The following is a 26,171-nucleotide window of genomic DNA, read 5'->3' on the forward strand; positions in this document are numbered from 1 at the left end:
GACTAAAATGGGTGCCCAATGGCAGGCTTATACCAACAGCGCACATCCAGTGAGTCAGACTGTGAGTGAGTGAGTTCATTAAACTTGGAATAACTCCAAATTTTTTGGCCAATTTTGGGCAGCTGAAAGAGGTTATGAACGAAACACTGACATATCATCACCTCTTAAGCTGATATGCTGGGTTTGTTAGCTAACAGTTGCTTATTTACACATCCAGAAGTTATGGAACAACTTAATCACTGGTCCACCTGGCAGTTGTAAATCCAATATTCAGTCTCTTTCAGTCCTGTTTTTGATATCAACCAACTCCAAAGGGAAATATCTAGCTCTTTAGCTACTAAATGCTTTCCTGTGTTCACCAGCTAGTCTCTAACTGTGTCTGTATGTTGTTTGGAGTAGTATACATTCAAGCAGCTGTCTGCTGAGGCTGAAAACAATGCTGTGAGAGAGGTGAGAATTAACCGAAGCAGTGAACTCCTGTGCCACATTGTTGACACGTTATTATAAAAATAGTGACTGACACAGTTCTAAATTGAGTTACAGTAACTGTTCAGGCACAGGCCAAGTGTCATAGCCCATGAAGCCAATAAAAGCCTTAATGAACAAATAGGAAATACAAACACAAACTCAAGGGTCTTGTTTTCATTTCTACTGTACATTTCCAATGCCAACAACAAAAAGTGCTAAATAAACACATTTCAGATTGATTGACGGATTGAGGCAGCATTTTCCTCCCCTAGTTTTTCTGTCCCAGTTCCTCCCACCTAGTGGGTCTTGAATGCATGTTGACACATACAACAATCTGAAAGGGCTGAGAGATGAAAGGCGGTGACAAGTGGGCTTGGGGTCGATGTTGCGTTGTTTTGTTGCTTTGCTGTTTTGCTGTTTGTTCTGTTTTGCCCTGATTCTCCTCAGAAATGGTAATGAAAGGATCTGGAAGCGGGGGTTGGCAGCAGACTGACAGATTAGCATAACAATAGCAATCATAACAAACACACACACACGCATGAAGGTTTCTACGAAGACATACACATCAACATGCATATGTATCTCTGCAGTCTCACGTGCTCAGTCTCTTGCCACACACACACACACACACACACACACACACACACACACACACACACACACACATTTAGACATTACCAGGTAGTACATGTTTTAATGTAAGGGGAAAGAAGCGTTTTTGTGGTGCTCAAGGCATGAAAAGGTCAGAGAACTGGAATAGCCTGCAGACAGAGAGACACAGTGAATGTGTGTGTTTACTGTCTGAGGGAGTGTGTGTGTGTGTGTGTGTGTGTGTGTGTGTGTGTGTGTGTGTGTGTGTGTGTGTGTGTATGCACAAGGGAGAAATGACACTTTTGTGTGTCTCCTTAGAGAAGAGAAGAGCAGGGCTTTTCTGTCTGAGAGTCTCGAGTGTGTCCAGCTGACGGTGTCATTGTGTTTGAGTGCCAATAGGAGCCTGGTAATTATCAGCCCTATTCAGACACCAAACACACATACTGTACACATACAGACACACACACACACACACACACACATGCAACCACAGCCAAGCCTCAGCAAAAGCAAAAACAGCACACGACATTACACATCAATCACATATTACCAAAAACAATGTGCCGTGGAAATTTGAACGATTATTATTAATTTTTATATTATTCCATTCATTGGAAGGAAAGCTGAATAACTCATGTTTCTATGGTACTGTACAATGAACGCTGAGCTTTTCAGTGGAAACAAGTGCCTCCCTGAGGAGCCATGAGGAGGGAAGCAAAAACAACTCTGTGTACAATGTGAACACAACACACTTGTCGACCCAAAGAAGAATAGTAGCTTCAATTCATTTCACTCACTGAATAAAGTTCTGCCAGTCATTATAGTTTTAGCCACCAGCTGTACTTTGTTGAATGAATCAACAAATAAGCCAAAGGTACTTCAAACAGAACCATCATGTTCTCTTATTCCCATCCCTTCTGATCGCTTACAGGATGAAATACAAAGCTTTTAACTCACTGAAAAATAACTTTAATGTTTTGTTCCCTGATGGATGAAACAGGCACTGCTTGAGCTAAAATGGTTGCATTAAAATCAGAGTGGAGTGCTGAATTATGGCCTTTGAGAGTTCGTAACTTTAACTTTATCAGCCTGATTAACATTATACTTAAAATGTCAGAACACAGTGCCAACACACAAAACTGATCAAAGTTTTGTAAAATATATAAAAAAAGACTTCTTATGACAGCACCTTTAGAAAAAACAGTTCTACTGTAATTAGGGTTGTGTAGTTGTATTCAATATGTTTGAGGTATCACCAGAAATAATCGTACCCTGTACCAAGTAGTATCAAGACTTCTACAGGAAAACACTACCTAATGTTGATCCTTTATGTACCCATTTGGGGAAATAAATGACTATTTCTACAGTTTTGGTCAGCCAATCGATGCAAGCATTCTCTGATTTATTGCAACATGTGATTGGCCCACGACTGCACAAACAGTCAAGCACAATGTTTGTTCAGATTGCTGAGATGCCATCAAAAAGTTTGGAAGTATGGCTATACTACATGCCTGTGGCACATGGTAAAAATACATGCATAAAATGCAGAAGAATAATTTCAGGAAAAACTGAGAATACGTGTAACATTAAAGCACATCAACAAGCATGGAGAAAACTTGTTTGACAAAGAAAAGTTGAAAAGTTTGAAAAGTCTGGACAGCTGCACCATGTTTGCAAGGCCAAGGGCTTCTTCGACACCAGCGTCATCTTCTCCTCAAGAGGACATGATTCTACAATTACTTCAGGTAAGATAAATGAAGCCTAAGTTCAAACAGGACGATTATCTCTCCCTCTCTTTCCCTCTTCTCCCGTTTTCAGCTTAATCAGCTGACTATGGGTTCTATACTCTTTCAGTTTAACCAACAACATTATGCCAAGATCTCTCAAGCCAATCATATTGTTGCTGCCAAACTTAAATCTGTTCTCCCATTTGCTGCTGTCAGTTGTCATTTTGCAACCTTCCTCCACCCCATTCACCTCCAGCGCCCCAGGTCTGAGCTCACACAAAACCTGCTTATTAACAAATCATTCGGATTACTGCCATTCTCTTTACCCAAGACTTCATTGGGGGGTTATCCCATACCATGCATCGGCTCCATTTCCCCTCATGACATCATGAGGTCTAATCACCAAAGAATATCCACAATTCTCATTTTTATTGTGCAAGTCAAAAAATACTTGTGTATTTGTGATAAGTGTCTCCTGATTGAAAGGCTAAATTACTCAGCTTTTGCGTATCTAAACTTAGCTTGGATTTTATAGAAACAAAAATCACTTTGGGCAGTCTCTAGTGCTTAGATTCATAATCTGTTATGGGTTGCCCGCTAACTTAACAATATCTAGCAACCCTACTGTAGTTGCCCTTTTAAAGTAGAAAAAAAAAGTTATCAAAGTACTCTATTGGTATCACTATCACTATCACAACAAACCCTAACTGTAATCACTTCACTTTTAAAGATGTATCAAAATTAGCCACTTTTATTATCATGTCTTACACATAAACATGTAGACATGGCAATCCATACAGTCCTTGTATGGAGGTAATAGTCCTGCATGAAGTTTTCTTACTCTTGTAGGATCTTGCTGTCTGTTGTCTGAGGGAAACCGAAGTCCATCACTTCATCCATCAGCTCGTACACTGTCACAAAGTTGTCACGGATACTCTCCTCCTCGAGCTCTTTAAAATATTCCTTAAATACCTACAACAAACAGGCAGAAGCAGTTCAACACACACACATTACATTACAGTAGATAAATGATATGCATATTGTTTGGCAGTATTTCATGGATTTTGCATTGTGTATTGTAAAAAACGGGTAAATTCATTCAATCTACAGGCTTTACAAAAGAAGCAAAAGCCTATTTCATTGGCAGACGCAGCATCAAAAAGATAAATGCAGTGAAAAAACAGCCGGTGAAATAAAAGGTGTAGTTGCACCCTAGATTGCGTGATGATAATCAAACCGCGGTTACAGAAAAAGCTTACTGTGACTGGTGAAAATACTTCTCACATAGTTTTAGATAACAGTTGAAACTGCACATTATCACTTGACAACAATTCAAACAGGCTAGGTGGGTGGATAACACATTCTAAACAAAAGTAGCAAGTGGAAAGGTGTTAAATATTTGGACTCTCAGGAAACAGACGCACCTGCACAATTTTGTAAAGAAAGGAGTACACCAGAGCAGCGTTGGCATTCTTCTTAGTCATCGCCACCACTGAGGAGAGGACTGTTAAGAAATGTCTATACATCTACAAGTGACAGGCAGAGTATCTGAGCTGATAAACCTGCAAATTGTTATGAACCAGAATTGTGCAAGAAGGAGACATGCGGTGAACATCACTGAGATACTGTGGGTGGTTATGAGATGAATACAATGACATACAAAGTTAGCAGAATGCATCACACTCGCAAGCAATTGAGAACATGGCCACAGGGAGGTAAAGCAGCTCAGTTGTCTAATGTGGTGCACTGGGAATACCACTTACTCACAACTGCTATGCTGAATTAATAATGTGTAAGGAAGTTTGACTGCCCAATCTCGCATTAGGAAAGGAGGATATACAGTGCATAACACATCACAGTGAAACTGTGTTAAATTTTTCAACTGGCTGTGAAACGTGGTGCGATGAAACAGAGGCTGAGAAGCTGCAGAGACCTGATGAACAGGACTTCCTATGGAGATGAGACAGCTAATGGAAGACGCTATTAAGGTCTATGAATAGATGCTGGGAATTTACTGTATTTATGCTGTAAAAAATAGTGAAGAGATTCAGATTCAAACTCTATTCAGAGCAATAAAGGCCCATTTTCAGCAAACACAAAGGACCCCATTATTGAGACACAAACTTAAATGGATACAGTAAAGGTTGCTGTGTTTGATCCACAGGAAGTGTGCTGAGCCGTGGCTGACCATGGGTGTCATCTCCGCCTCTTCCTCTCGCTTCATCAGGATGGGCATGAAGTGGTCAATCTCATTCATGTCCATATTTCCCATGTAGTTACGGCAGATTAGCACCTGGATCCATAAAGGAAAGAACAAAATATATAGAGAGAGATTATTATAGAGGCACTGCCCAGTCATTAAATATGTATAGCTTTTGGTGGAGATACCAACGCTGAGCAGTCAAGCTTCTTTAAGAACCACTGGCTGACTACAAACCCTCTTTTTATGGATGGAAATGACACCATTTTTCCAGGGTCATCTTTGCAGGAAATGTGCAAACTGTGTTTTAAACTTGAATCTCCGATGATGAATGATGAATGACCAGCTTCTCAACATGAGACAAGAACTTATACAGACTTCACTGAGCCTCAAGTGATTGTCAGGTTGGAAATTATAGCAAAAAAGGGTACGCAAACTTCATTTATTCATCCATCCAACATTCAAATAAGGGTTAGACACCATAAAACACCTGGTTAAGTGCACAAAAAGCTTCTGTGGTAGTTCCCGCCACAAAAGGTGCCACCAGGACCACAAATTTGGGCCAAGGGCATAATGTGGGGAGGACTATGCCCCTACCTCCGGCCCCGTTGCACAGACCATGCTTATCTTCGAACTCAGCCTTCATTTTGATCTCATCTACACACCTGTAAAGTGTTGTGACTTTACTTAGCGCGGTTGTGATGCTATTGCGCTGACAAAATCACATCACAAAGTGAAAACATTACCAGCCAACACCATCAAGGCTGACAGTAAACACACAGTGGAATCACTTTCTGCAAATAAACTCCATTGTGGATGCACTGAAATAAACACAAGAACAACACATGTCCAAACGACAAAAAGATGACCCAGAAACTCAAGTTACACTGCAGACAGGGCTTGTTGAGTTGGGCCATGGCTTTAAAGAGATGAAAAAAATTACTACAATTGACAGAAACAGAATTGCATCATTTTGGTATATCTTTAAATTATTTTCAACATATTTTTGGTTGATCAATATCAGGGATTGTGACTCAGACGAGAACAGTATGAGCTGTTGTCTTGACATTTTCAGACATGATAACAACTGTGGCTGTTATAAAATTTTACACACACACCCACACACACACACACACATTCAGAACAAGATGAGTCAGCAGTCTTGCAAGAGTCTGGACACACAGAGCGAAGTGAAGAAAGAGATCAAAGCTTCAACGCTTGAGGGATCTAGATGACACACACACTCACACACAAAGCTTCCCCCCCGTCTTTAATAGAGGAGTGTGTAGTGCAGGGGTCGCACAGGGGCAGATACAACAAAGGCAGGAGGAAATAAGAAATAAAAAAAAGGAAATGCCAGGAAAGTAAAGTAATCTGGGGGAGAAAAAAGGATATGAACAGGCCACTGCTCGGCTTGTGTGAGAGGAGACTGAAACCACAGAGCGAAGAGTTCAGAGGTCAGCAGAGGGAGAGAATGAGAATCTTTGATGCAGTGCTGAAGGCCCACGGAAAAGTATGCAGAGATTCACTTAGCTGTGGAGAAGAACTTTGATAGAAAAACATACAGGCAAAAATGCTCTGAACTGCAAATTCAGGCCAGCCATTATTATTACTGCTTATTCCATCAGAGGTTTGTCTTGAGGACATAAACAAGATCAGCAGATTTACATGAAGGGTACTTTCTCATGCAGAACATATACACACAATCAGTACAGATTTACAGACATGGTGTATCTCATCAAAGTATGAAGGGTTCATGTTGGTTTAAAATTATTGCTGGGCCAACTGACTGAAAATTAATCAATTTTGATAATCAAATAATTGTTTAAGCCATTTATTCATCAAGGAAAATGGCAAATATTTGCTTATAATTTCAAGCTTCCCAGATGTGAGGATTAGCTGCTTTTCTCTGTTTTATTTCATTGGAATATCTTTGGGTTTTGGAATGTTGGCCAGACAAAATACACAATTTGACAACATTATCTTTGGGTTTGAGAAATTGTGGCTCTATAAAATGATGAATAGTTTGTTGAAGCCCTTTTAAAAACGAACCACTGATAAATTAAAAATTGTTTAAAAAACAAAACACTCACCCACCACACATACTGCACTTAATGACGGCCTACAGAACACCCTAACATTGGTGTTGTTTATCTCCATAGATTAATCTGTTTTTTTTTCCTCTTAGCAAAAATACATGACAGAGACATCATGGTGCACAAAAAATGTAAATGACAGTTGTCAGGGCATACAAGTCTAACAATGGCATATTCATCAGTGCTTAAAACATTTTTAAATCAAAAATTGAATCAAATCATGACCTTAAAATCCAAAATCAAATCAAATTGTGGATTTGGAGAACCGTGACACCCCTAATGTTCAACCTATAAAATGTCTTTATGTTGCAACTTCACGTTTCTCGGGTTACATTTTTTAATTTTATCTTGCAACAACGCTGTCTTTATGCTCTGGTTAGGTTTGGGCACAAAAAACACTTGTCTAGGGTTAGGAAAAGATCATGTTCTGGTTTCAAAGACCTGCTTCAGCCCTACGAACACGGCTTGTTCCGAGGTCTCCTTAAAAATATCCAGTGTTGTCATGCCTACAAATGTTGAAACGCAGTCTCAAACTGTGGTCACTGGTTTGGCAGGCTTCTTCTCTGTTAACTCCAACACCATCCCTTTTACCTCCAGATATGAAAGTCAGGTCATAATCATGTAATGTTAGCGTGACACATTTTGATACTTGAAACTTTTGAGTTGGCAGAAATGTGTTGTACAGAGACTGTTCAATTCTGCTTAAGGCGATACATAGATTAATCATGACATAGCATTTTTACTATGTTCCAGTTTTTCTCTGAGATTAAATTAAACACATTTGTGATGACGAAGTTTCATAATGAATGCTCTATCACAGATTCTGCTGTTTCTATCTTCCCATTGTCCATGTATTAAAGTTTGTTTAACTTTCTTTTTTTTCAGCCATGTGTTTTTAAAAGCCACTTCAGCCAACCCTAGAGCTGGTTACCTGATGTGAGGATAAAAGCACAGAGAGATGTTAGGAGACTCATGCTTTGACTATACACGCTTTATGAGGCTGGCAACTACAATCACAGTGATGATTTAGAATAGCTTATATTACACCTTAAGGATATTCAAGAGTCAACATATCATTGTCATGTCATGTCAGTTCGAATGTGTGTCAGTTAAGCCAAAAGGAAAACATCAGCAGAGGCAGAACACATCAAACAGAACACCTCACACAAACAGTTAGCATATTTCATGCCCCAAAGCAGAACGCAGCTACTTAATAATCCGGGTCTCATTAAATTCTACTGTGAGTGTGTTACTTCCAACTTAAGATACTGTACTGTCTGATAAAAACATATTCTGGTAAGTAATATTTATTGCAAATATCATTTCATCTACATCCATCCATTATAGTGAATATGACAAGTAGCGCAAAGGGACATAGAAATAGATTAGAGTAAAGTAAAAGATATGACAATGAGACACCTTTTAGCAGCAAATGGAGGCAGAATGAAGGAACAAGTGTTTCAAAATGAACAGAATTTGAATAAACTAACAAAGATTAACAGCCATAATTTATAAAAGACAAAATAAAGAATAGTATAAAAGAAAAATAATGTGGGGCCGTACTTAAAATGGAATATTCTATAATCGTTTCTTATTGTGGTGAGCCATTATTGATGGTTAAGACTATAAAAGAATAACCATTTTCAATACTTTGCCTAAATTGCAGAGAACTAATAAAAAATATTTTCTCCTAAAACATTAAAACTTGTGAATCAATAAGGGATACTCATTCTATGGGTTTAGGGGAAGCTTGTTACTGGGACACACAAGGCAATCAGCGGCTGTTAACCATGTGTGAAATCAATAGGAACCACTCGCTCCTGACCTCTAAAGGCAAATAGCAACCAGAAAAAAACCCTCACTGGAGTGTATCACTGCCTGGAGGGCATGCAGAAACAGAGAAGAACTCTACAAAGCTATCTTCAGTTTGCATCACTCATTGACAGTGGAAAACAATCACAGCATGAATCTGAAAGTAAACGTCCATTATCGCTCTGAGAAAAAATATTACAGAATAATGATGATATTTTAGAGTGACACAGCTGTTGGAAGTAAACAGAAGCTGACTTGTGGATGAAATAATGGCACATTGAAGAGAACGCAAAAGTGCAAAAAGATGCCTCGGAGTTGGTCTGTCAATTGGAGCCATTTAACATTGTGCATCCTCACAGTGCCTCTCTTTCTAAACAGTGAGGCACAGCAGTGTATTGAGTTGAGCTGAGTGCTAACATCAGCATGTTCATGTCCACAGTAATGCTAAAATGCTGGTGTCTAGCATATATAATGTTTACCATGAAGGTAGAAAAAAGTGTTGCACATTATATAATAAGAAACCAAAGTGTAAAATTAAACTATTGACCTGATAATTGGGCTAAATGACAAGTCAGGGGATCAAGTCAACAGGATTTATCCTCCGGGGACCACAAATACGTGTACCAAATCTTATAGCAAGCTAACGGTTGTCAAGATGTGTTAGGGCATCCCATGAAATGGGAAAAGATTAAGTATAAACTGATTGAAATCTTATGTCTAAATTTATATGCCGCCTTAATATCTCTGAAAAGGTTAAACAAAGAATTAGCACTACATGCTACTAATATTAATTGTTGAGACATTTGTACAGCAGTCTCTCTGTAAGACACTTGCGTATACTATTTCTCACTGCATACATATTTCTCGCTGTTAAAACATGATGTTTTATTGTATGTTGTATGTAATTTATTCTATGTCATGTCTGTAATAAAGTTTGTTGATTTGATTGAACTGATGACAATGAGTCTGTCTTGACTAAATCTAGCACACTTACTCTCTAATATTGATGAATATGCACTGTCCCTGATAGATAAATAAATAAAGACAAAGCACAAAAGTAAGAGCTGTATCTCTTCTGGAACCACCGCTGTGAAGAGGAAATGCGCTGCTGCTCATGAAAACCCAAAACTTCTGCTTTAACATGTTCCCTTTTTAAAAATTCTGCTGGGAAGTACTGGGAGCAAATGATGCCATGCTGATTTCAATAGTCTGACATTTCAGTCTACAGAGCTGCTCCCAGCAGTCAGCAGTGTGCGGTCTAGTGCCCAGGAGCTACAACTCAGAGGGTGGAGGGACAAAGGGCAGAGGTGGAAACTGTGATGTAAACTTTGTCTAGAAGTGTGTATACTGGAGTGACTGGTTTTGGTTCGTGTCTACAAGGTTGCCTACACAATTGTTTTTATCCATGGTTTCATTTTGAATATCTTTACCATACTCTGCACTCCAGTTTTAAGGACATTTAACACAACAGCTGATTTGTCCACTTTGACTGCTGTAAAGGAAAGAGGACCTCGTGTGATCAGGACAGAGAGAGCGAGACGACTGAAGGTGAAGAGCTACTGACTTGCCCCGAGGCATGGATGGGTAGATAGGGGAAGAGAGAAAAGAGAGAACCTTTAATCTGTACAATCAGACATCCAGGCTATGAGGGACTGATCCTTTAAATTCCCTAATGGGTATTGTCAAGCATATAAGGCTTCCTCAGCAATTCCTTTTCTTGCCCTCAGATAAATTAACCCTGTGAGGTTTAGATGTAAAACCTGACGAAGAAAGAGTGAAAATTCTGTGTCATCTTTTATTCATCCCATACATAACTAAAATTTAAAATGTTTTCAAAAGATACAGTCATTTCTGGATACTATCAGAGGATTCATTTCTTATTAATTAAACTGCAAATTAGTTTTTCCATTAATCATTTGTGCTACAAAGTAAATAATTATTAAAATGTGCCGTTAAGAATTTTCTCTAATCCTAAAATCTTTATATTGCTTGTCTTGTCTGACCAGTAATACAAAAGCAAGGCTACACGATATGGTAAAAAAAAATCATTACATGCTCATTTTGGCAGATATTGTAATTACAATATGATTTGTGATTAATGGGAATGATCGTTTTTGCATTAAATTTAACATTTTCACTGGAAAAAACATTAAAATCACAATGAGGTGACATTTGTTGGGGTTTCTACCAAACTTACAGAATTGCAGCTTCTGTGATTTAGATATTTCACTTAACATATTATGATTTCTATTACATTTGGATTAATGTGCAGCTTTATCTGAAAACCCTATTCTGATAGCTCATGAATCATTTTTCAATAAAAATGCAAAAACAGTAAGTGGTTCCACCCTCTCAAATGTAAATATTAGCTGATTTTCTTCGGCTTCTGATGGCTGAACTGAACATCTTTGAGTTCTGGACTGTTGATCAAGCACAACAAGCAATTTTTCACTATTTTCTGACATCTTATAGACTGAAGTATTTCCCAAGAAAACAATCTGCAGATTAGCTGATCATTATAATAGATCTGTATTTGCAGCCCTAAACGATAGAGATAAAAGAAGCAAATCCTCACATTTGAGAGGCTGGTATCAAGTAAGCTTAATGTTTGGCACTTCAGCTCTATAAAAGAATGACTTTTGTATTTTTTCACATTCATCAGAACTGTTAAAATTCTGTCGAGTTACTCGTTAACGGCTCTAAAAACTGAAGCGTACAAGTGTTTAAGACATTGTTTTGTCCCTCAAAATGCCATTCTGATGTATGTCAACCACATGTCCGGACACAATTTTGTCAATATTTAACAATATTTCCTTTTACGTTAAAGGTGCAATATGTAGTTTTGGGGGACAAATTTTAATCAGAAGACCAAAATCTTCATTGACAAACTAAATCAACAAACTTCGTGATTTCATGACTGAATGAACTCAATAAACAAATTGACCTTAAAGGACAACACAGGTTCATACTGTTTTGTTCATGTGGCGGACCCTGCCACCTTTCTAGCTTCAAACAGTGTTCTGGTGAAATTATTTTCCTCTGAGAACAGCTTGTGTATTCACCTATTGAAAAAAATACACATTTCTGAGTTTGTATTTGTAGTATTACCTCATTAATATTTTAAATACTACAATTCTGAGTTTGAATTTCTTCTCCAAAATTACATATAGGCTACATATACTTTAAGTAGCCTTTTTGACCTTTTTTTCATTTTAATGGGATAACCTTTCGGCGCTGCAAAAAGTAGACTTTGAAACTTTGAAACAGGACACACGAGACACAATGCAGGCTGCATCGCTGCACAAGAACAAGTCCTCTGTGTACACTAACATTTGTGAAACGAGTTTGGCAAGTTAAACCTCTCTTCCTGACTGCTCTGTTACATGAGGCTTACAGCGCTCACGCTGTAGTAAGTTAGCCTGTCTTTGCCAGGACACTGGAGTATTCTGGCTTTTTCATGTACAGTTGTTTCAGAAAATGCAAAACATCCTTGAATGTTGTGACGTGTCGGTACTTTCTGTTAGCGGGTGTAGCAGGTGCTTCGCTCATGTCAACTTCCCCCCTTCAACAACAAGTCGCCTCAAACTTACCTTTCCCTTCAGGTCGAGGATAAATATCGCCGACGCCGACATCTTGGTGGTGAAAAAATTCCTCGAGAAGAAGAACTAGCCTGGGTAATATCTGGGTCTGCTGTCAGATATGGGTCACTTGAGGGGAATGATATCCGCTCCCATCATCCTCCTTCCTCCTCTCCTCCACTCTCTTCAGTTGTTGCGTTCAACTGCAGCTCGCTGCTTTTCCGGAGCGGAGCATCAAGCTCGCTGCAGTGCAGCAGACACCACTTCCGGCCGTTAGCCGGCGCTGGGATTTATTTTACTGAAATTCACCCAAAATTACAGATGGCGTTAATTAACTAGCTGTATCTGAGTTGTTTTATAGCTTGACTAAGCACATTTCATGCTAGCCTACATTTAACTTCTCATTAGCTTTCTTTTCTGGGGTGGAAATATTGCAGAGGTTTATTTCACAGCTATGTCTCTACATAGGGCCTACAAAACACATGATCAGCTCATAGGCTACATTAGATTGAAATGTTATAATTTACATAATTTATATTTAAAAAACTATATATAAAGGCTTTATAATGAATATATTTAAATAGTGTATAAAATTCACAATATACTCCAACTCAACTAAAACATTCAAGTATATGTTAATATTCTAGGTAAACTTTTGATACACCAAGCACATTTTATGAAAATACTTTACTTAATGAACATTTCAATGAAATTTTAGGTATAAAAGAAAATATTTTAGCTTTTAAAACTATTTTATTACATTTACATTATTGTCATTTTCTCGCATGCGTTCTGTCTTATTGGCTTGTCAGTCAGTATTGGCTTTGAAGTGCATTAACTTCTGTAAAAAGTGTTGTACAAATAAAGTTTGATTGATTAATCATATTGGTAAATGTAAACCTAAGTGCACTGTATATACTGTATATATAGCATGTATATATTCATGCTTATACTGTACATAACCACGGCACAATTTCTTGGCCCTACTGTGTTCTTGTTTACAACTTCCACGTTTGCTGTCTGTTGTTGGTTTATTGTTGCCTTTTTGTATATATTGTATATATGTATCTAAACACATATTTTTGTTCAGCATCATGTATGTACTGTATATCATAGTTTTGTTTTGTTCCGCCTTGACAATTAAAAGTTACATATGTATTTGTCAGTAATAATCAAATATTATGTATCATCTCATAATATAACTTTGTGAAAGGGGCCAATCTACATCAGTACTTTCATTTTTTATATGTACATTTTGCTCATATTTCTTCTGAACTTCTACTTGAACACTGAACTTGGACTTGAAAAGGAATGGAATATTTCTATATTGCTCTTTTGCTACTTTTACTTTTGTAAAGGGTCTAAAAACTTAGATTATTTTTTTTAGAAATCCAGCACAACGATATAATCCAATTGTGGTGTAGTACTGTATTTTTACACTAATATGGTGTGATATATTATAAATATAATCCTCATTTACTTTGGGTGGGCTGAAGGGTATTTGTTTGCTCAAATTTGTAGACACATCTACAATAGCTACCAATTTAAAATTCTGTAGGCTTCTTTTATTTTGAAAGCAGCATCGCCATTATTCCGGTTTCGCTCCGGCTCCTCTATGGAACTTGACACGCTGTGTTTCCGGGCAGGAACCTCGCCTGACAGTCTCACACAGACCTGTCAGACCGCTCTCATCAGCTGGATGGTCTCAGAGGCTCCAGGCCTCTTTTCGAGACACTGTGTCAGGCTTAATTACTGCTGCTGATGCCACTGCTGTAAAGTTAAAGGAGAAAGGTGAGTGTGTTGGTTCAATCAACACCAAATGCTGGAGAAACTAGTCCTCAGAAGTTTGGATTTAGAATGAGATTTTTGATCCAGTCAAACAATCCAGGTGACACTGTTTCCGTTTCTGATTTTTATTGAGGTCACAGTTTTACAGATTGTACTATAGAGCAGTACTGTCTTAATGCACAGACCCAGTCTATTGTTAATCCTCTAAAAATAGCAGTTAAGTGTAAAGTAACTACAAGTAGGCTAATGCTTTTACTATAATTGAACCAGCCTACATTTATAATGTAGCAGCAGGCGTACCTTTTCTGAGAACATCTGAAGACCTGTATAACACATATTGTACTGAGCCTTTGAAAAAGCAAAAAATCATAATGTACAGTGATGCTGTAACAACACAATTGCACTGATATTACTTGATATTTTCTCTGAGGCTTTTTGTCTCTTGTAAAGCTATTGATCAGTCTAACAGCTCTGGTTTTGCAGAGCATCACAGAGTCCTTATCTTGCCTCGATGCTACTGAGAGCTCTGTATAAAGGCCAGATTGGATAGTGAGTCATATTTTACAACCATGCATACTCTGTCTGCACATTTGCTTCATTGATAAAGCATGACAGTGCAAAGTAGAAACGTCCCTGTTTATATTCAGCACAATTGTGGTTATTGGTTTAATTCGTACAGAGATATTTTGCGTACCCTGTGCTGTCAAATCAAATAATCAATAAACAAATCAACTCACACAAAAAACTGCCTAAATTTGGCAAATGTTCATATTTACAGAAGACCTTTTAATCTCTTTTTTACTCTCTTGAAAATGTTTGCTGTTTCAGGACAAAATCTGATTCCTTTGATTATCACTTATAACTGAGAAACATATTCTGTTGCTGTTGTCAATATACTGACAAATAAGGCATGATATATTGTTCTAAGTATATTTTGAAATTCTCTTTTATGGATCTTCAGATCGCACATTGAGAACCACTGCACTAATGAAGCACCTTGTCATACTGTGCATGAGAGTTTTATGCTTTCCTGAACTTAAAATGTTTCCCAAGTACCCGTTTTGTGATTGACAACATGGCTCTTCCTCCCACAAACGTAAAAATAAAGAAATGTTGGAGTGGAATCGGTGGTTTACACAGTGGTGGAGGTGTAGAGGGAGGCGGTCCTGTTAAGCGATGGAGAATTCAATTTCATCCAGCTCATCCTCTGTGTCCTCCATGTTCTCTGCCGCTCTCTCAGCCCTCGCTCTCTCACTGGCCGGGATGTAGTTGTCCTCGATGAAGCCGTCATCATCTTCCTCGCTCACAGGAGGCATGCAGTGAAGGTTATTCCCACGAGTCCCGTGCATGGCAAATTCCACCTCCAGGCCTGGGAGCAGTGATAGAGACACATGAGCAGTTGCACCAGGACCAACAGTCATTTCCATGTAAGTGCTACAGTAGATGTCATTCTGACTGACGGTGGGGTTGGTGTTCAGTGAAATGAAGAAGTGCATCACACAGGAGATTGAAAGCTGTGAAGTTGCACTGGTGTTCAGCCTGAAGCTGCCCTAACAGTGACTGATGAAGTGGATTTGTGTGATCAGATGAAGTTTGACAGAAATTTTACTCCCAGATGAGCTTTTAATGATTATTTAATGATTATTGTTTTATCAGCTCACAAGCAGAGAGCATGTCTGTAAGAACACTAACATTAATGCCTGTACATTTTTCATGTTCTTGAACATTTCTCAGTAGTTTTTGACTGTGAGAGATTGTCATGTTTGGTTAAAAATAGACTGATTTGTAACATTAAGGAATGTTTAATAGGCCAAACACAAACTTGACGCGTCACACTGGCTGACAGAGGCAATATTACATTTTATGTTCAAAATATTTGTTCTCTTGCTTTATACGCTGAGAGAGACAGACTCTAACGGTTTCAGATTTGACTGTTGATGTGCGTTTCTCTTTTTGTGGCCACCGTCACATTGTTTAAAAATGTGTGAACGTGAGTTACTGTTTCCTGTATAATGAGCATGATGATTGATGTTGGCCACAACCTTGCTGATATTGTTTGATGTTTTGCCACCTGGAAGCAGCACGACATTGACGTTTCCTTGTTGTAAAGGCAAGAGCTGTTGCTTGTTTGCACACAAAGCTAGACGCTAACTTTCCTGCTCCGTCTGTCATTTAGTGCTGGGCAGGGCGTGTACAGTTGATTTAAAACTAAAACAACGAGCTGAAAAACACTAAAATGCTCCATTAATCCAAGGAGAACTGAAGAACCGGGTGATAATTCTCTTTTTTGTTATCAAACGACTTTGACTATACTTAGTCATTTGAGTGTTAATATAAAAATATGGATTAGCGTAGCTTTACGCAGTCACTGAACACACTATGGCAACAAGGACACTTAACTTTTTATTTCTGTTTTTTTTCTGCACTCTAATATTCATTCCAGACTTAATATTAGTGTAAAATATCAAATGCATTACCAAGGGGATAGAGGTTTAGAAACATGCGCAGATTCACTTAAAAAACACTGCGATCTCCAAGGTTAGAAAGTTGCGGTTGCAATAGGGGGGACACAGCCAGAAATTTTGTGGACCAATGAACTGATGGACGCAGCACCTGTGTATAATTAAGCCTCCCACAGGAGTATACGACGAACGCTTCATGAGTTATGAAAACTGACGTGGCAAAATGTTTTGTGAGTGTCTTTCTACAAAGTCTGGTCATGTTAGGTGAATCTGTTTTAAAGTGATGCACCTTTTGGTTGGAGGCCAACACTGCTGCACCCTGTTTATCCAGTTTACATGATCAGCTAATCAGATGTTCTTTGACTCACATCAAATCTTTCCAGAGAATCTTGTGCAAGTCTGTGAATCCATGTGGAAGTTACCTCACATTACCACGGCCCACTTGTAGCCAGACACACACCGTCGCACACACTTGACCCCCGTTCAAAATGTCAGCCTCCTCGGGCGAAACTGTGGCTGTGGAAGGGTTGGAAAAAAGTCTGCGGACTGACAGACTAACAGAGCGCTCTATAGAGCTGCTGGTTGCAGCTAAAACAAATAAAGAGTGCCATTTTTATTTTGGGGGGTTTTTGGATGCTCATCACTCCTAAAGGTTTATGATCATCATCAGTGCAGCTCGACGTTTTCAAAGCAGAAAGAAACATGGTGTACACCATGACAAAGAAGCATGTCTACCTTCTGTGCATAAAAAGTTGAGGTTTGTCACATAAAGGAATGTTTTGAACAAACCTGACGGGTCACACTGGCTGGTAGTGTCTGTCTCCCTCAGCCGTGTGTGCCTGTAGCTGGCCAGGTAACGCCGGATCACCTGGCATTTGGCCAGAAGGGCGATGACAATGGAGATGGAGATGGCTGTGCCGAGGACAGCCACCAGGAACTCCCAGTTGTGAGAGGTATATGTACCTGACTGCTTCGTCAAGGTGGCTGCAAGAGAGAAAATAAACCGCATCCCAAATTAATCTTTTGTGGTTGTGAAGCAGCCTCCTGGTTTGATCATTGACATCTTGGAAAGCACCTAAATATCTCAGCTCAGGGAATTCTCTGTTTATTTCCTTTGAACTCTTACCATTTTGTGTCGTTGTTGGTGTAGCTGTAAAAGCTGAGCCATTTGCTGTTAGATCCATCTGGCTTTGCTTGTGTTTGTGCAGTCTCTTACGGGGTGTGACGTCTCCTGTGTGGCTCAATTAGCCTCTTGTTGGATGAGACCTGTCTCTTTCATTAACTCTAGCAATAAGCCATGTACCGTCGGTGTATATCACACATAATGTCAGTCAAAGAAAGAACAGTTTTTTGGTAGCCTCTCTTGCTACAAGATCCAGCAAATATTTAAAATTTCAGCTGGAGAGGAGCTTTTAATTCCTTAATCTGGAAGGGACGCTTGTGCCAAAGCTGGGTAGTGTTGTGTTGTCGTCAGCAGGTATCAAATAAATGGGATCTGAGGGAACAGTTGCAGGGCAGGCATCTCCCCAGATGAGGGAGGTAGCTGTCTGAAAGATCTCTGTTGACCAGGAGGGAGTTAAACCTTCAGAGCTCCACTAGGTGGCAAGGTTGAGAGACAGGGGACTCCACGGTTCAGTTAGAAGTGAAAGGTGGTGGCAGCATTGTCATCCTGTTTGTGAGTTGAGTTGTGAGCCGGGTTCCTCCTGCTGCAGTCACATGAGGCTTTAAAGAAAGTGTGAAAAAGAAATAGGGAATTAAATCAGTGTGAATCTTTTTAATTTGCACACTGCCCTACAAAGAAAAGAAAATCAGCTTTTTCAGTTCTGTAGACTTTAAGTAAACTCCAGCGCTCCTACATCCCACGTGCATTATGGCTTTGAATTCTTTTGGACTCTTTGTGCCAGAAGATGCATATTTCATGACGGAGCCACACAAAAAGACTAGAACAATCAAATGACCTAAATATTTCACTTAGTATGTATGAAGAGTGAGAGTGTCATCATAAAGAGAGAGAGACGCTGTCTGTGTGGATCCTCTAACTCCAGAAGTCATAATTGAGTACAAGCTGTCAGGAGCTCAGGAGGATATCATCCACAACAGGAAAAGTGTGTCGCAAACAGGAAGTCCCACATACCGTAGGACCTTCCTCTGTGAGTCTAGCTGACACAGAACACCGGTAAAGTCACTAATGTGTGTGTTTTTGTGTGTGTAAGAATCTGACTATGTGCAGTATGTGTCACAGCTTCCCACAATACAGGAGGTAAACACATAATGATTCTCAAAGGACAATTTGATTTTTAAAAAACTAGACGTGTTCCCTTCTGTCTCGCCCCTCAGTGTCTCATACAGATGCACAACGGACCCTTTAGCTCAATATGAGACGCACCGAGCTTCAAGTCCAGTGTAAACCTGCTGTATATTTTTGTCAGTGAGACTGCTCCACACAGACTATTAAAGGAAGGCTTTGCACATCGCCCACAGTCGCTAGGCTGTATTTTGTGCGTCTGCTTGAGACATTAGTATTTGGCAACCAGGGATGAGAAAACGTTGGGTCAACATAGAAAGGCAGTGGTGATGTAAAATGCCATTAGATATAACCAATATTGGGTTTTGAAGCAAAAACTTCAAAATCTTGGGAAATATGCTTAATTGCTTTTTTTTTGGCAGAGTGATAGGTGAGAAGACCATTCTAAGATGGAGCTAGCAGCCAGTTAGCGTCGCTTCGCACAAAGACTGAAACCCAGCTCTGTTGAAGATACCAATCTGTAATTAAATCAATATACAGTATCTTTTAGTATGTTTCCTAGTAATCAGCAACTTCCCCAAGTCTGTGTCAGTAACTAGAATGGCACTCAGTAGAGCGTGTATTTCTGCCAAGGCCTCTTTAATTCGATCAAGCCTAATCTAATATCAAACTTCAAAGCCCTGTATCACTCTAATTTTTAACCCATCCATATCTGATTCACCATAATTTTAACTCACAAAATCTATTTATCAGATTGTACTCACTCATAGATACCAGCCACCTAAATACAGCTGATTTTTTTCATCAAGATTCAAGCATTATTCCCTGAGAAATGAACACAAAAGGTTGCAATGTTAAAGAAAATTTGAAAAAAATCCTGGATCTATCCCTTTATCCCAAGCCGCACCAAAAGTTAATGGGGTCTATTCTGGGCTGAGACTCTTCCTTTATCTGAGTTTTGTGGAAATCTGTTGAGCAGTTTTTGTGTAGTCCTGCTGACAACCTGCTGACCGACCAACGAGCAAATAAAGAAACGAACACAGGTGGAAACATAACTCCTTGGTGGAAGTAATTAGTGAGTTTACAGGTACTGGTAGGTGGAAGTCCGGACAGAGCCAGGGTAGCTGTTCCCCCCCGTTTCCAGTCTTTGTGCTAAGCTAAGCTAACTGGCTGCCGGCTGTAACTTTACATTTAAAGTTCAAACACGAGAGTGCTGGTCTTCTCACATAAATCTCCACAAGAAAACAAATAGGTATATGTCCCATAATATGGTACTATTCCTAGTATAGCAAATAAATAAATTATCTTGGGTTCAAGTACACTACACTTTCACTTGCTGTGAAGAAAAAAATGAAGATGTTCTCATTGCAAATAAAAGCCTGACATCCAGAGAAACTGTTTGAAAGAGAGAGGGTCTTTGTGTACAGCTATTTGCAAATCTCCCTTCTATTTGCATGCAGAGTCTGCAGGTCGGCTCCGTGTTTGTTTACAGTAAAATTGTGAGGGTGAAGTCAGTGAAGTTCATTATCTAGTGTTTTTATCATAAAGGCTGTATTCAGAGTAAATATTTTGAAACAAACACCATCAAAACATTACATCCAATGAAGAGGGCTATTTGTCAGCCAATTTTAAATCAAGCTTTATTTTTTTATTTTCATTTTAAGGACTAAACTAAAACTTACTACACAAGAGTCATGGTGTCAATTATAAAGCATTTGCTCGCACATTTCAAAGGCTGCTTTGCAGTGAACAGAAACACAGGTTCCTACTTAAATGCAGAACTTACTAGAAGTATAGGTTATAAAGGAAAGGCTATTTTGGAAATAATGCTTTTTTTATTACATATTTGTTGAAAGCCTGATATTAATCTAATGTAGCCTTGTAAATCACATAGTCGGCTTCTCCTTTAAACTGATCGTCTGTAAGACTTGAACCTGGGATGAGCCTGGCATAGATCCTCCTGTTAAAATAAACCATTTTGTTTTCATTGAGTTAAATGCTGCAGTTGGGTAAATTGGGAAATAATCCCAAACCAAGCTACCACTAGGCTGCAATTATGTTGAAATGATGGTTCACCATTCCTGAATATATGTAAAAGGTATTTAGATTCTCATCCACATCTTCTTCCTTTCTCTAAAATATGGTTGTTGCATTGTGTTGTGGTCTAGATTAAGACCTGTGTATCTCTCTCTCTCTCACTCTCTCTCTCGCTCGCTCGCTCGCTCGCTCATGGCTCTCAGGTGATTTTTCACAGCAAGAGGGCTGCGGCTGCTTAGCGCCAGCCATTAGGCCTCTTCCTTTTCGTCTTCTACAGCTATTCTCTTCAGCAGTGTTGGCTGTAAACACACCGACAGGGCTGCTTTTATCTCTTCCTGTTCTGTCCTCACACAGGCAGCACAACAAAATATACACGCCAAGCAGCACAGGACTGGGAGCTATAGGAGAGAAGCCTGGGAGCCAGTGTGTGTTTGTGTGTGTGTGTGTGTCTGTGTGTGTCAGATGTAGTAGTGTTTGTGAGTTCTGCTTTTTCTGTTTGTGCGTGAACGTGCATGTGGAAGAGGCTACATTTGCATCTTTGTCTGCAGAGTGTGTTTGAATATTATTATTCTCAAAGAGAGAAGTCAGTTTTTCTTAGTCATTCTTTGTTTCAGTGGCCCACATTGTGAGCTGGGTGTTGGTTTACAGACAGTAATGGTAGCCAGAGGGTGTAAAATGTTCTTTCTGTCATCAAACTGAATTAACATCAGAATTTTGTTCTGCTCATGGAGCGCGGTCACATCCCTTTGAACAGACAAATGTAACTGTTAGCAATTTTATGGTTTGAAATTTGATTATGCTGGCTGAGATGTCAACTCATACAGTGGTGGAAAATAAGTAAATTCATTCAAGTACCGAGCTGAAGTCCATTTTGAAGTTTCATCACATTTCAGAGGTGAACACTGTACCTTTCACTCCTCTACATGGACAGCTATAGTTAGTTTTAAACCAGTGACCCCTTAAACCAGTGACCCATGCAAAATCTGCTTGAGGCATCTTGTCACGTTTAAAATGTTAATGATTTGTTATCAGTGTCACCAACAATGGGTTTTCTCCATGTATATTGAAGGTGATGGGGGGGGGCAGTATTCACCAAAAAGCAATCACAGAAAAAAATAATACAAATCTGTGCAGCAGAAGCTTGTGTTTTCTTCTTTCCTGCCACATTAATCATCTCACGACCACTCAGATTTCCTGTGACCCGTTGGAAAAGGCTTGGACCCTCGGTCAGGAATCACAAGACTTAACTGTATTTAATGTTGTTAAAACTCTATAAAAAGCTTCACTTTGACCACCTGCCAGGGCCATAGCTATCATTGAGGACACGGAGGTCATGTTCTCAGTATTTTCTCATCAATTTTGTGCATTTTAGCAAACTGGGATAAATTAAGACTGCTCTTCATGCTCATTAGTGATTTCAATAACTTTGCAATGTTTATCCTATGTTCTTTATAAAGGTCACTTTTTAACATCTGTCCGGCATCTGCAGATGAAAAATATCCTCTTCGCTCACTCTGGCACGCAATGTTTATTAAAGTGTTCTGTTCTTGCTAAAGGGGCACTGTGTTGTCTGTGTTGTGATGGATGCTGGTTGTTGGTTTATGTTAGTTCTAAACTAACGTGCGATACTCTTGCTTTCTGTTTTGTGGAGCGGAGAGAGGCACTTGAAAACGTGCATACAGTCATGTGCTTTGGACTGTCACGGAAAATCCAACCCGAGTCCTTCACAAAGAAATCCACAGTCCAGCAGCAATAAACAACTTAATCAAATTTTTCATTGTTTTTTCTTACAATCCGCTCAAATATAGCCAATAAAAAAGTGATCAATACATGTTAGTTACTGCAAATTGTAACATAGAGCCTCTCAAAATTAACCAATGAAAAAGTAAAATGAAGATTCTGAAGTTTTTCCATCAGAATTGAATTCCTTACATAGTGGAGAGTGCTAAATCTAAAGCTTTAGATGTGTTTAGGTTTGGAAATGTGGAAAAATTACAATAATTGTATAAAAAACAATTGATTAACTAAGACGTTCAGTGTCGCACTTTGCAGTGGCTGGTAGAAATCCTCTGAGGGATGAGGGAGTTTACTTGGAATCATGACCTCCGATCCTCTAAAATCCTGGCTACAACCCTGCCAGCTACAAGTGTAAAATGCTACTTGTGCATTGATGCATCTATATTATACAACATCTGAATGTAAAACGTGATGATATATTAGTCAAAACTATAACTGCTTTTGATACTTTAAGTAGACTTTACTGATGATATTTCTGTACTTTCACTTGAGCAGAAGTTTGAACTTGTGGTGGAATATTTTACATCGCTTTACAAGCACTTTTACCTATTCACTTATTTATTTGATGGTTATTTGTGTAGGTACAAGTATGTACTGTAACACCACAGCATTTATAATAACAGCACAATGAAACAAGAAGTAACAGATCATTCATTGCTACATGACTGGTCCCTATGCAAAAGAGTTCCTCTTTCACCATGGAGCTTAATTTGAATAAAATATAAATACATTCCCTAATAAAAAGTTCATGTTAACCACATGCCTTTTGACAACTGCTTACACGTAATGTATTGACTTCATATAATCCAAATCATACTTGACTAAGCAAACATCTCTCTCTCTGGCTCAGGCGATCATAGATACTGAGGGAAAATCAAAGAGCCGTCCTTCAGCTGACCCTCGCCCCAACAATCCACAGAGCAACACACACAAATCCTCCCTCCCCGCCTCTTATCCCGCTGCCAAGATCTGTGTTTTTGTCCTGCTTTGAAAATGTGTGGAGGAGTCAGGCTGGGCCATTGTTTGTCAAGGATAATGGCACACGGTCTGATGAGTGCAGTGAGTTAAAAAACAGCCGGCAGAGACATTGTTTATGAGCATGATTATTTAACTCGCACACTGTAAGTCAAGCTCATAGAAAACGACATCTCTGAATAATGATTAACCTATTGTACTCTTGTTTTTTCCCCTTTAAGTTTAAGTGAAGCAGGGTCATAGTGGCTCGAGTGAAGTGGCCTAAATTGTCATGTTTGGTTTCTTGCCTTTCAGGTCTGGCATAATGGCAGTGTCAACAGAGAAACCACAGGGACACGATGAGTAAACGCTAACCTTAAACTGATAAACCAACACACCACACAACACCTGCAGCGTGACCACAAAGTATGATATTTGATATTTAAAGATGAGCTTTAGCACCAGCTTCCTTTGTTACATAAAAAGTGTAGATCTGCTTCTTAGAAAGTGGAAAGATAATAAACAAGCGAGCTGCTAATGGAGGTTACTGTTTTGGGTGAAAACAGCAAGAGGCCAGCATGCAACAGGTGCAGGAAACGGTTCAGCTATCAGCTCATGTAAATAAAAATACTGTGGCTTCTCTGTATTAAGAAAGAATTTCTATTGCTGCTGTGCCCAGAATTATATTAGAGTCAGTCAAGTAGATTTCACGGGCCTCCTTTTTGGTCAAAACCTGAAGTAAACCCTAGAATTTGACTGTTTTCTGACACTTAACTCATTTTTAAGGCGCGTTTTCATGTACATTGTGACATTTTACCGATTTGATAATCATTGCGTTATCAGTTTACAAGATAAGCCAAAACCCAGTAAGCAAATCAAAACAGTCATATGATCTTTACGTAACAGTCTGTAGACGACACTGTCAAAGCTCACTCCTTTAAAGGACCTGCTGTTTTTTTCCAGTCTTACCTGGTCACCTGTGTGTGTAGTTTCCTCCAGCTTCAGCGACTTCACCTGCTGTCTGTCTGCTTTCACGTTTCACATCGGCCCTTACTACATTTTCTTCTGCTTTGTCTGTAAAATGGAGTAATGTTGAGCAAAGGTTGAAGAGGTGTGCTCTGCTGCTGCTTCCCAGAAGGACAAGTTAATGGGTAACTTTGTAACTAAGGTGTGCTCCCTCCCGCCTACTGTTGCTGCTCTCTGTCCAATGACACAGCAGACCTGGTCAGAGGCAAACCAGGAAGAGGTGACTTATGAGTAATATGTCACATTTGAAATTGAATCTAACTGAAACCAGTCCTACCTGCTTTTTTTGCAAATAGATGTTCTGTTGGTATAGATACGGTTCGAGTGGGTAATCAAATAATCTTGTTTATATCTGCTTTATGTGGCTTTCGCCTCTTCTTGTGGTGTGCCTGCCAGGCGCCACACCTCGCTCTGTTTATCTAAAATGTAAACCCTCTTCTCAGCCCTTCTCAGATGTGGGAGGAAATTAGACAAGATACAGTTTGTGGTGACAAGGAGGTATGTTTATTTAAGACACACAGGCTGAGGGGAGAGAACAGACCTCTGGTGGCTCTGAAAGGAAAAGCGAGGTGACCCCGAAAACAATAGGGCCACTTCCCTCCCATCTCCCTCCCTCGCTCTTCCTCCTTCCCTCCCTCCCTCCATATGTTCCAGGATGCTTCAGCTGCATGTCTTGGGGCAGATGGCAGGGACGAGGATGGGTTGGGACAGTAAAGTGATAACTCAGCATCAGCTGAAAGAAGCAGTTTCCCACCGTTGATACTAGGGGCTGTTTGCTGACGGCTGATTGTTGGATTATTATTGTCATGCCAGGATTTATCTACAGCCCGTTATCACCAAATAATCAGCCATTTTGGTCGTCTGTGCAAGCATTTTTATTACAACCCATACTTTTAGATGGCGACCTCTGGTGGTAGTAGTAAATATGACAGGAGCAAAGGAGGATGTCAGGAGACATAGTATAAGGAGTCAGGAGACAAAATCTGCAAACAAAGGGGATTTGGGTAGGTGGATGTGTCAAACACACTCAGACTTTCACCCTGACGACTGCTGTTCATGTCCTGTGTAAAACCAAAAATCGGTGTTGACTAATTTTAAACCAGTATGTAATGTAACTTAAGTTAACTTACTTATTTAAATCAAAACTATGTTCCTTTCCTTTCCTAAGTGGAACCAAGTAGTTGGTGCCTAAATTAATCCAGCTGTGGCTTTTTCACAATGTTAACCACGTGATGACGAAGTTCTGACACACCTGTCACTGGTACTGCTCAACATTTCTAAATGTTGCTTTGGGAGTAATTGGCAATCAACCTTTTTAGCAGTTTAGGTATGAGGACATGTTGTTCATGTACTCAGCATCTTTAAAAAATGGCCTGAAGAATAATTAACA

General features: G+C 39.3%; 2 protein-coding genes across 2 annotated transcripts in view; both read right to left on the bottom strand.

Moving 5' to 3' along the window:
• Window positions 1-12,698, bottom strand: part of ap1m3 (adaptor related protein complex 1 subunit mu 3) — a 37,466-nt gene extending 24,768 nt beyond the window's left edge. Inside the window, exons 1-4 of the mRNA XM_073476676.1 lie at window positions 12,485-12,698; window positions 4,923-5,079; window positions 4,211-4,278; window positions 3,628-3,758 (exon numbers count right to left, since the gene is read on the bottom strand). Of these exons, the coding sequence (XP_073332777.1) occupies window positions 3,628-3,758; window positions 4,211-4,278; window positions 4,923-5,079; window positions 12,485-12,526 (398 nt within the window). The 5' untranslated portion in view covers window positions 12,527-12,698. The remainder of the gene's footprint in view (window positions 1-3,627; window positions 3,759-4,210; window positions 4,279-4,922; window positions 5,080-12,484) is intronic.
• Window positions 12,699-14,369: 1,671 nt separating this feature from the next.
• Window positions 14,370-24,843, bottom strand: c11h1orf210 (chromosome 11 C1orf210 homolog). The gene is made up of 4 exons (XM_073476353.1): window positions 24,725-24,843; window positions 17,849-18,444; window positions 17,512-17,706; window positions 14,370-15,629 (listed from the first exon to the last, which is right to left on the bottom strand). Exons 2-4 carry the CDS (start codon window positions 17,904-17,906, stop codon window positions 15,430-15,432), a joined length of 453 nt encoding a protein of 150 aa, XP_073332454.1. The 5' UTR covers window positions 17,907-18,444; window positions 24,725-24,843; the 3' UTR covers window positions 14,370-15,429.
• Between the last annotated feature and the right edge of the window lie 1,328 nt (window positions 24,844-26,171).

The sequence above is a fragment of the Pagrus major genome, chromosome 11 (genome assembly GCF_040436345.1).
Source record: "Pagrus major chromosome 11, Pma_NU_1.0".
Lineage (NCBI taxonomy): Eukaryota > Metazoa > Chordata > Actinopteri > Spariformes > Sparidae > Pagrus > Pagrus major.

Coding starts and splice junctions, on each gene's coding strand:
- c11h1orf210 (XM_073476353.1), bottom strand. CDS start 17,906: ATGGATCTAACAGCAAATGGCTCAGCTTTTACAGCTACACCAACAACG. Junction 17,707..17,848: donor ACCAACAACGACACAAAATG/GTAAGAGTTCAA, acceptor TCTCTCTTGCAG/CCACCTTGACGAAGCAGTCA. Junction 15,630..17,511: donor CAGCCAGTGTGACCCGTCAG/GTTTGTTCAAAA, acceptor CACTGCTCCCAG/GCCTGGAGGTGGAATTTGCC.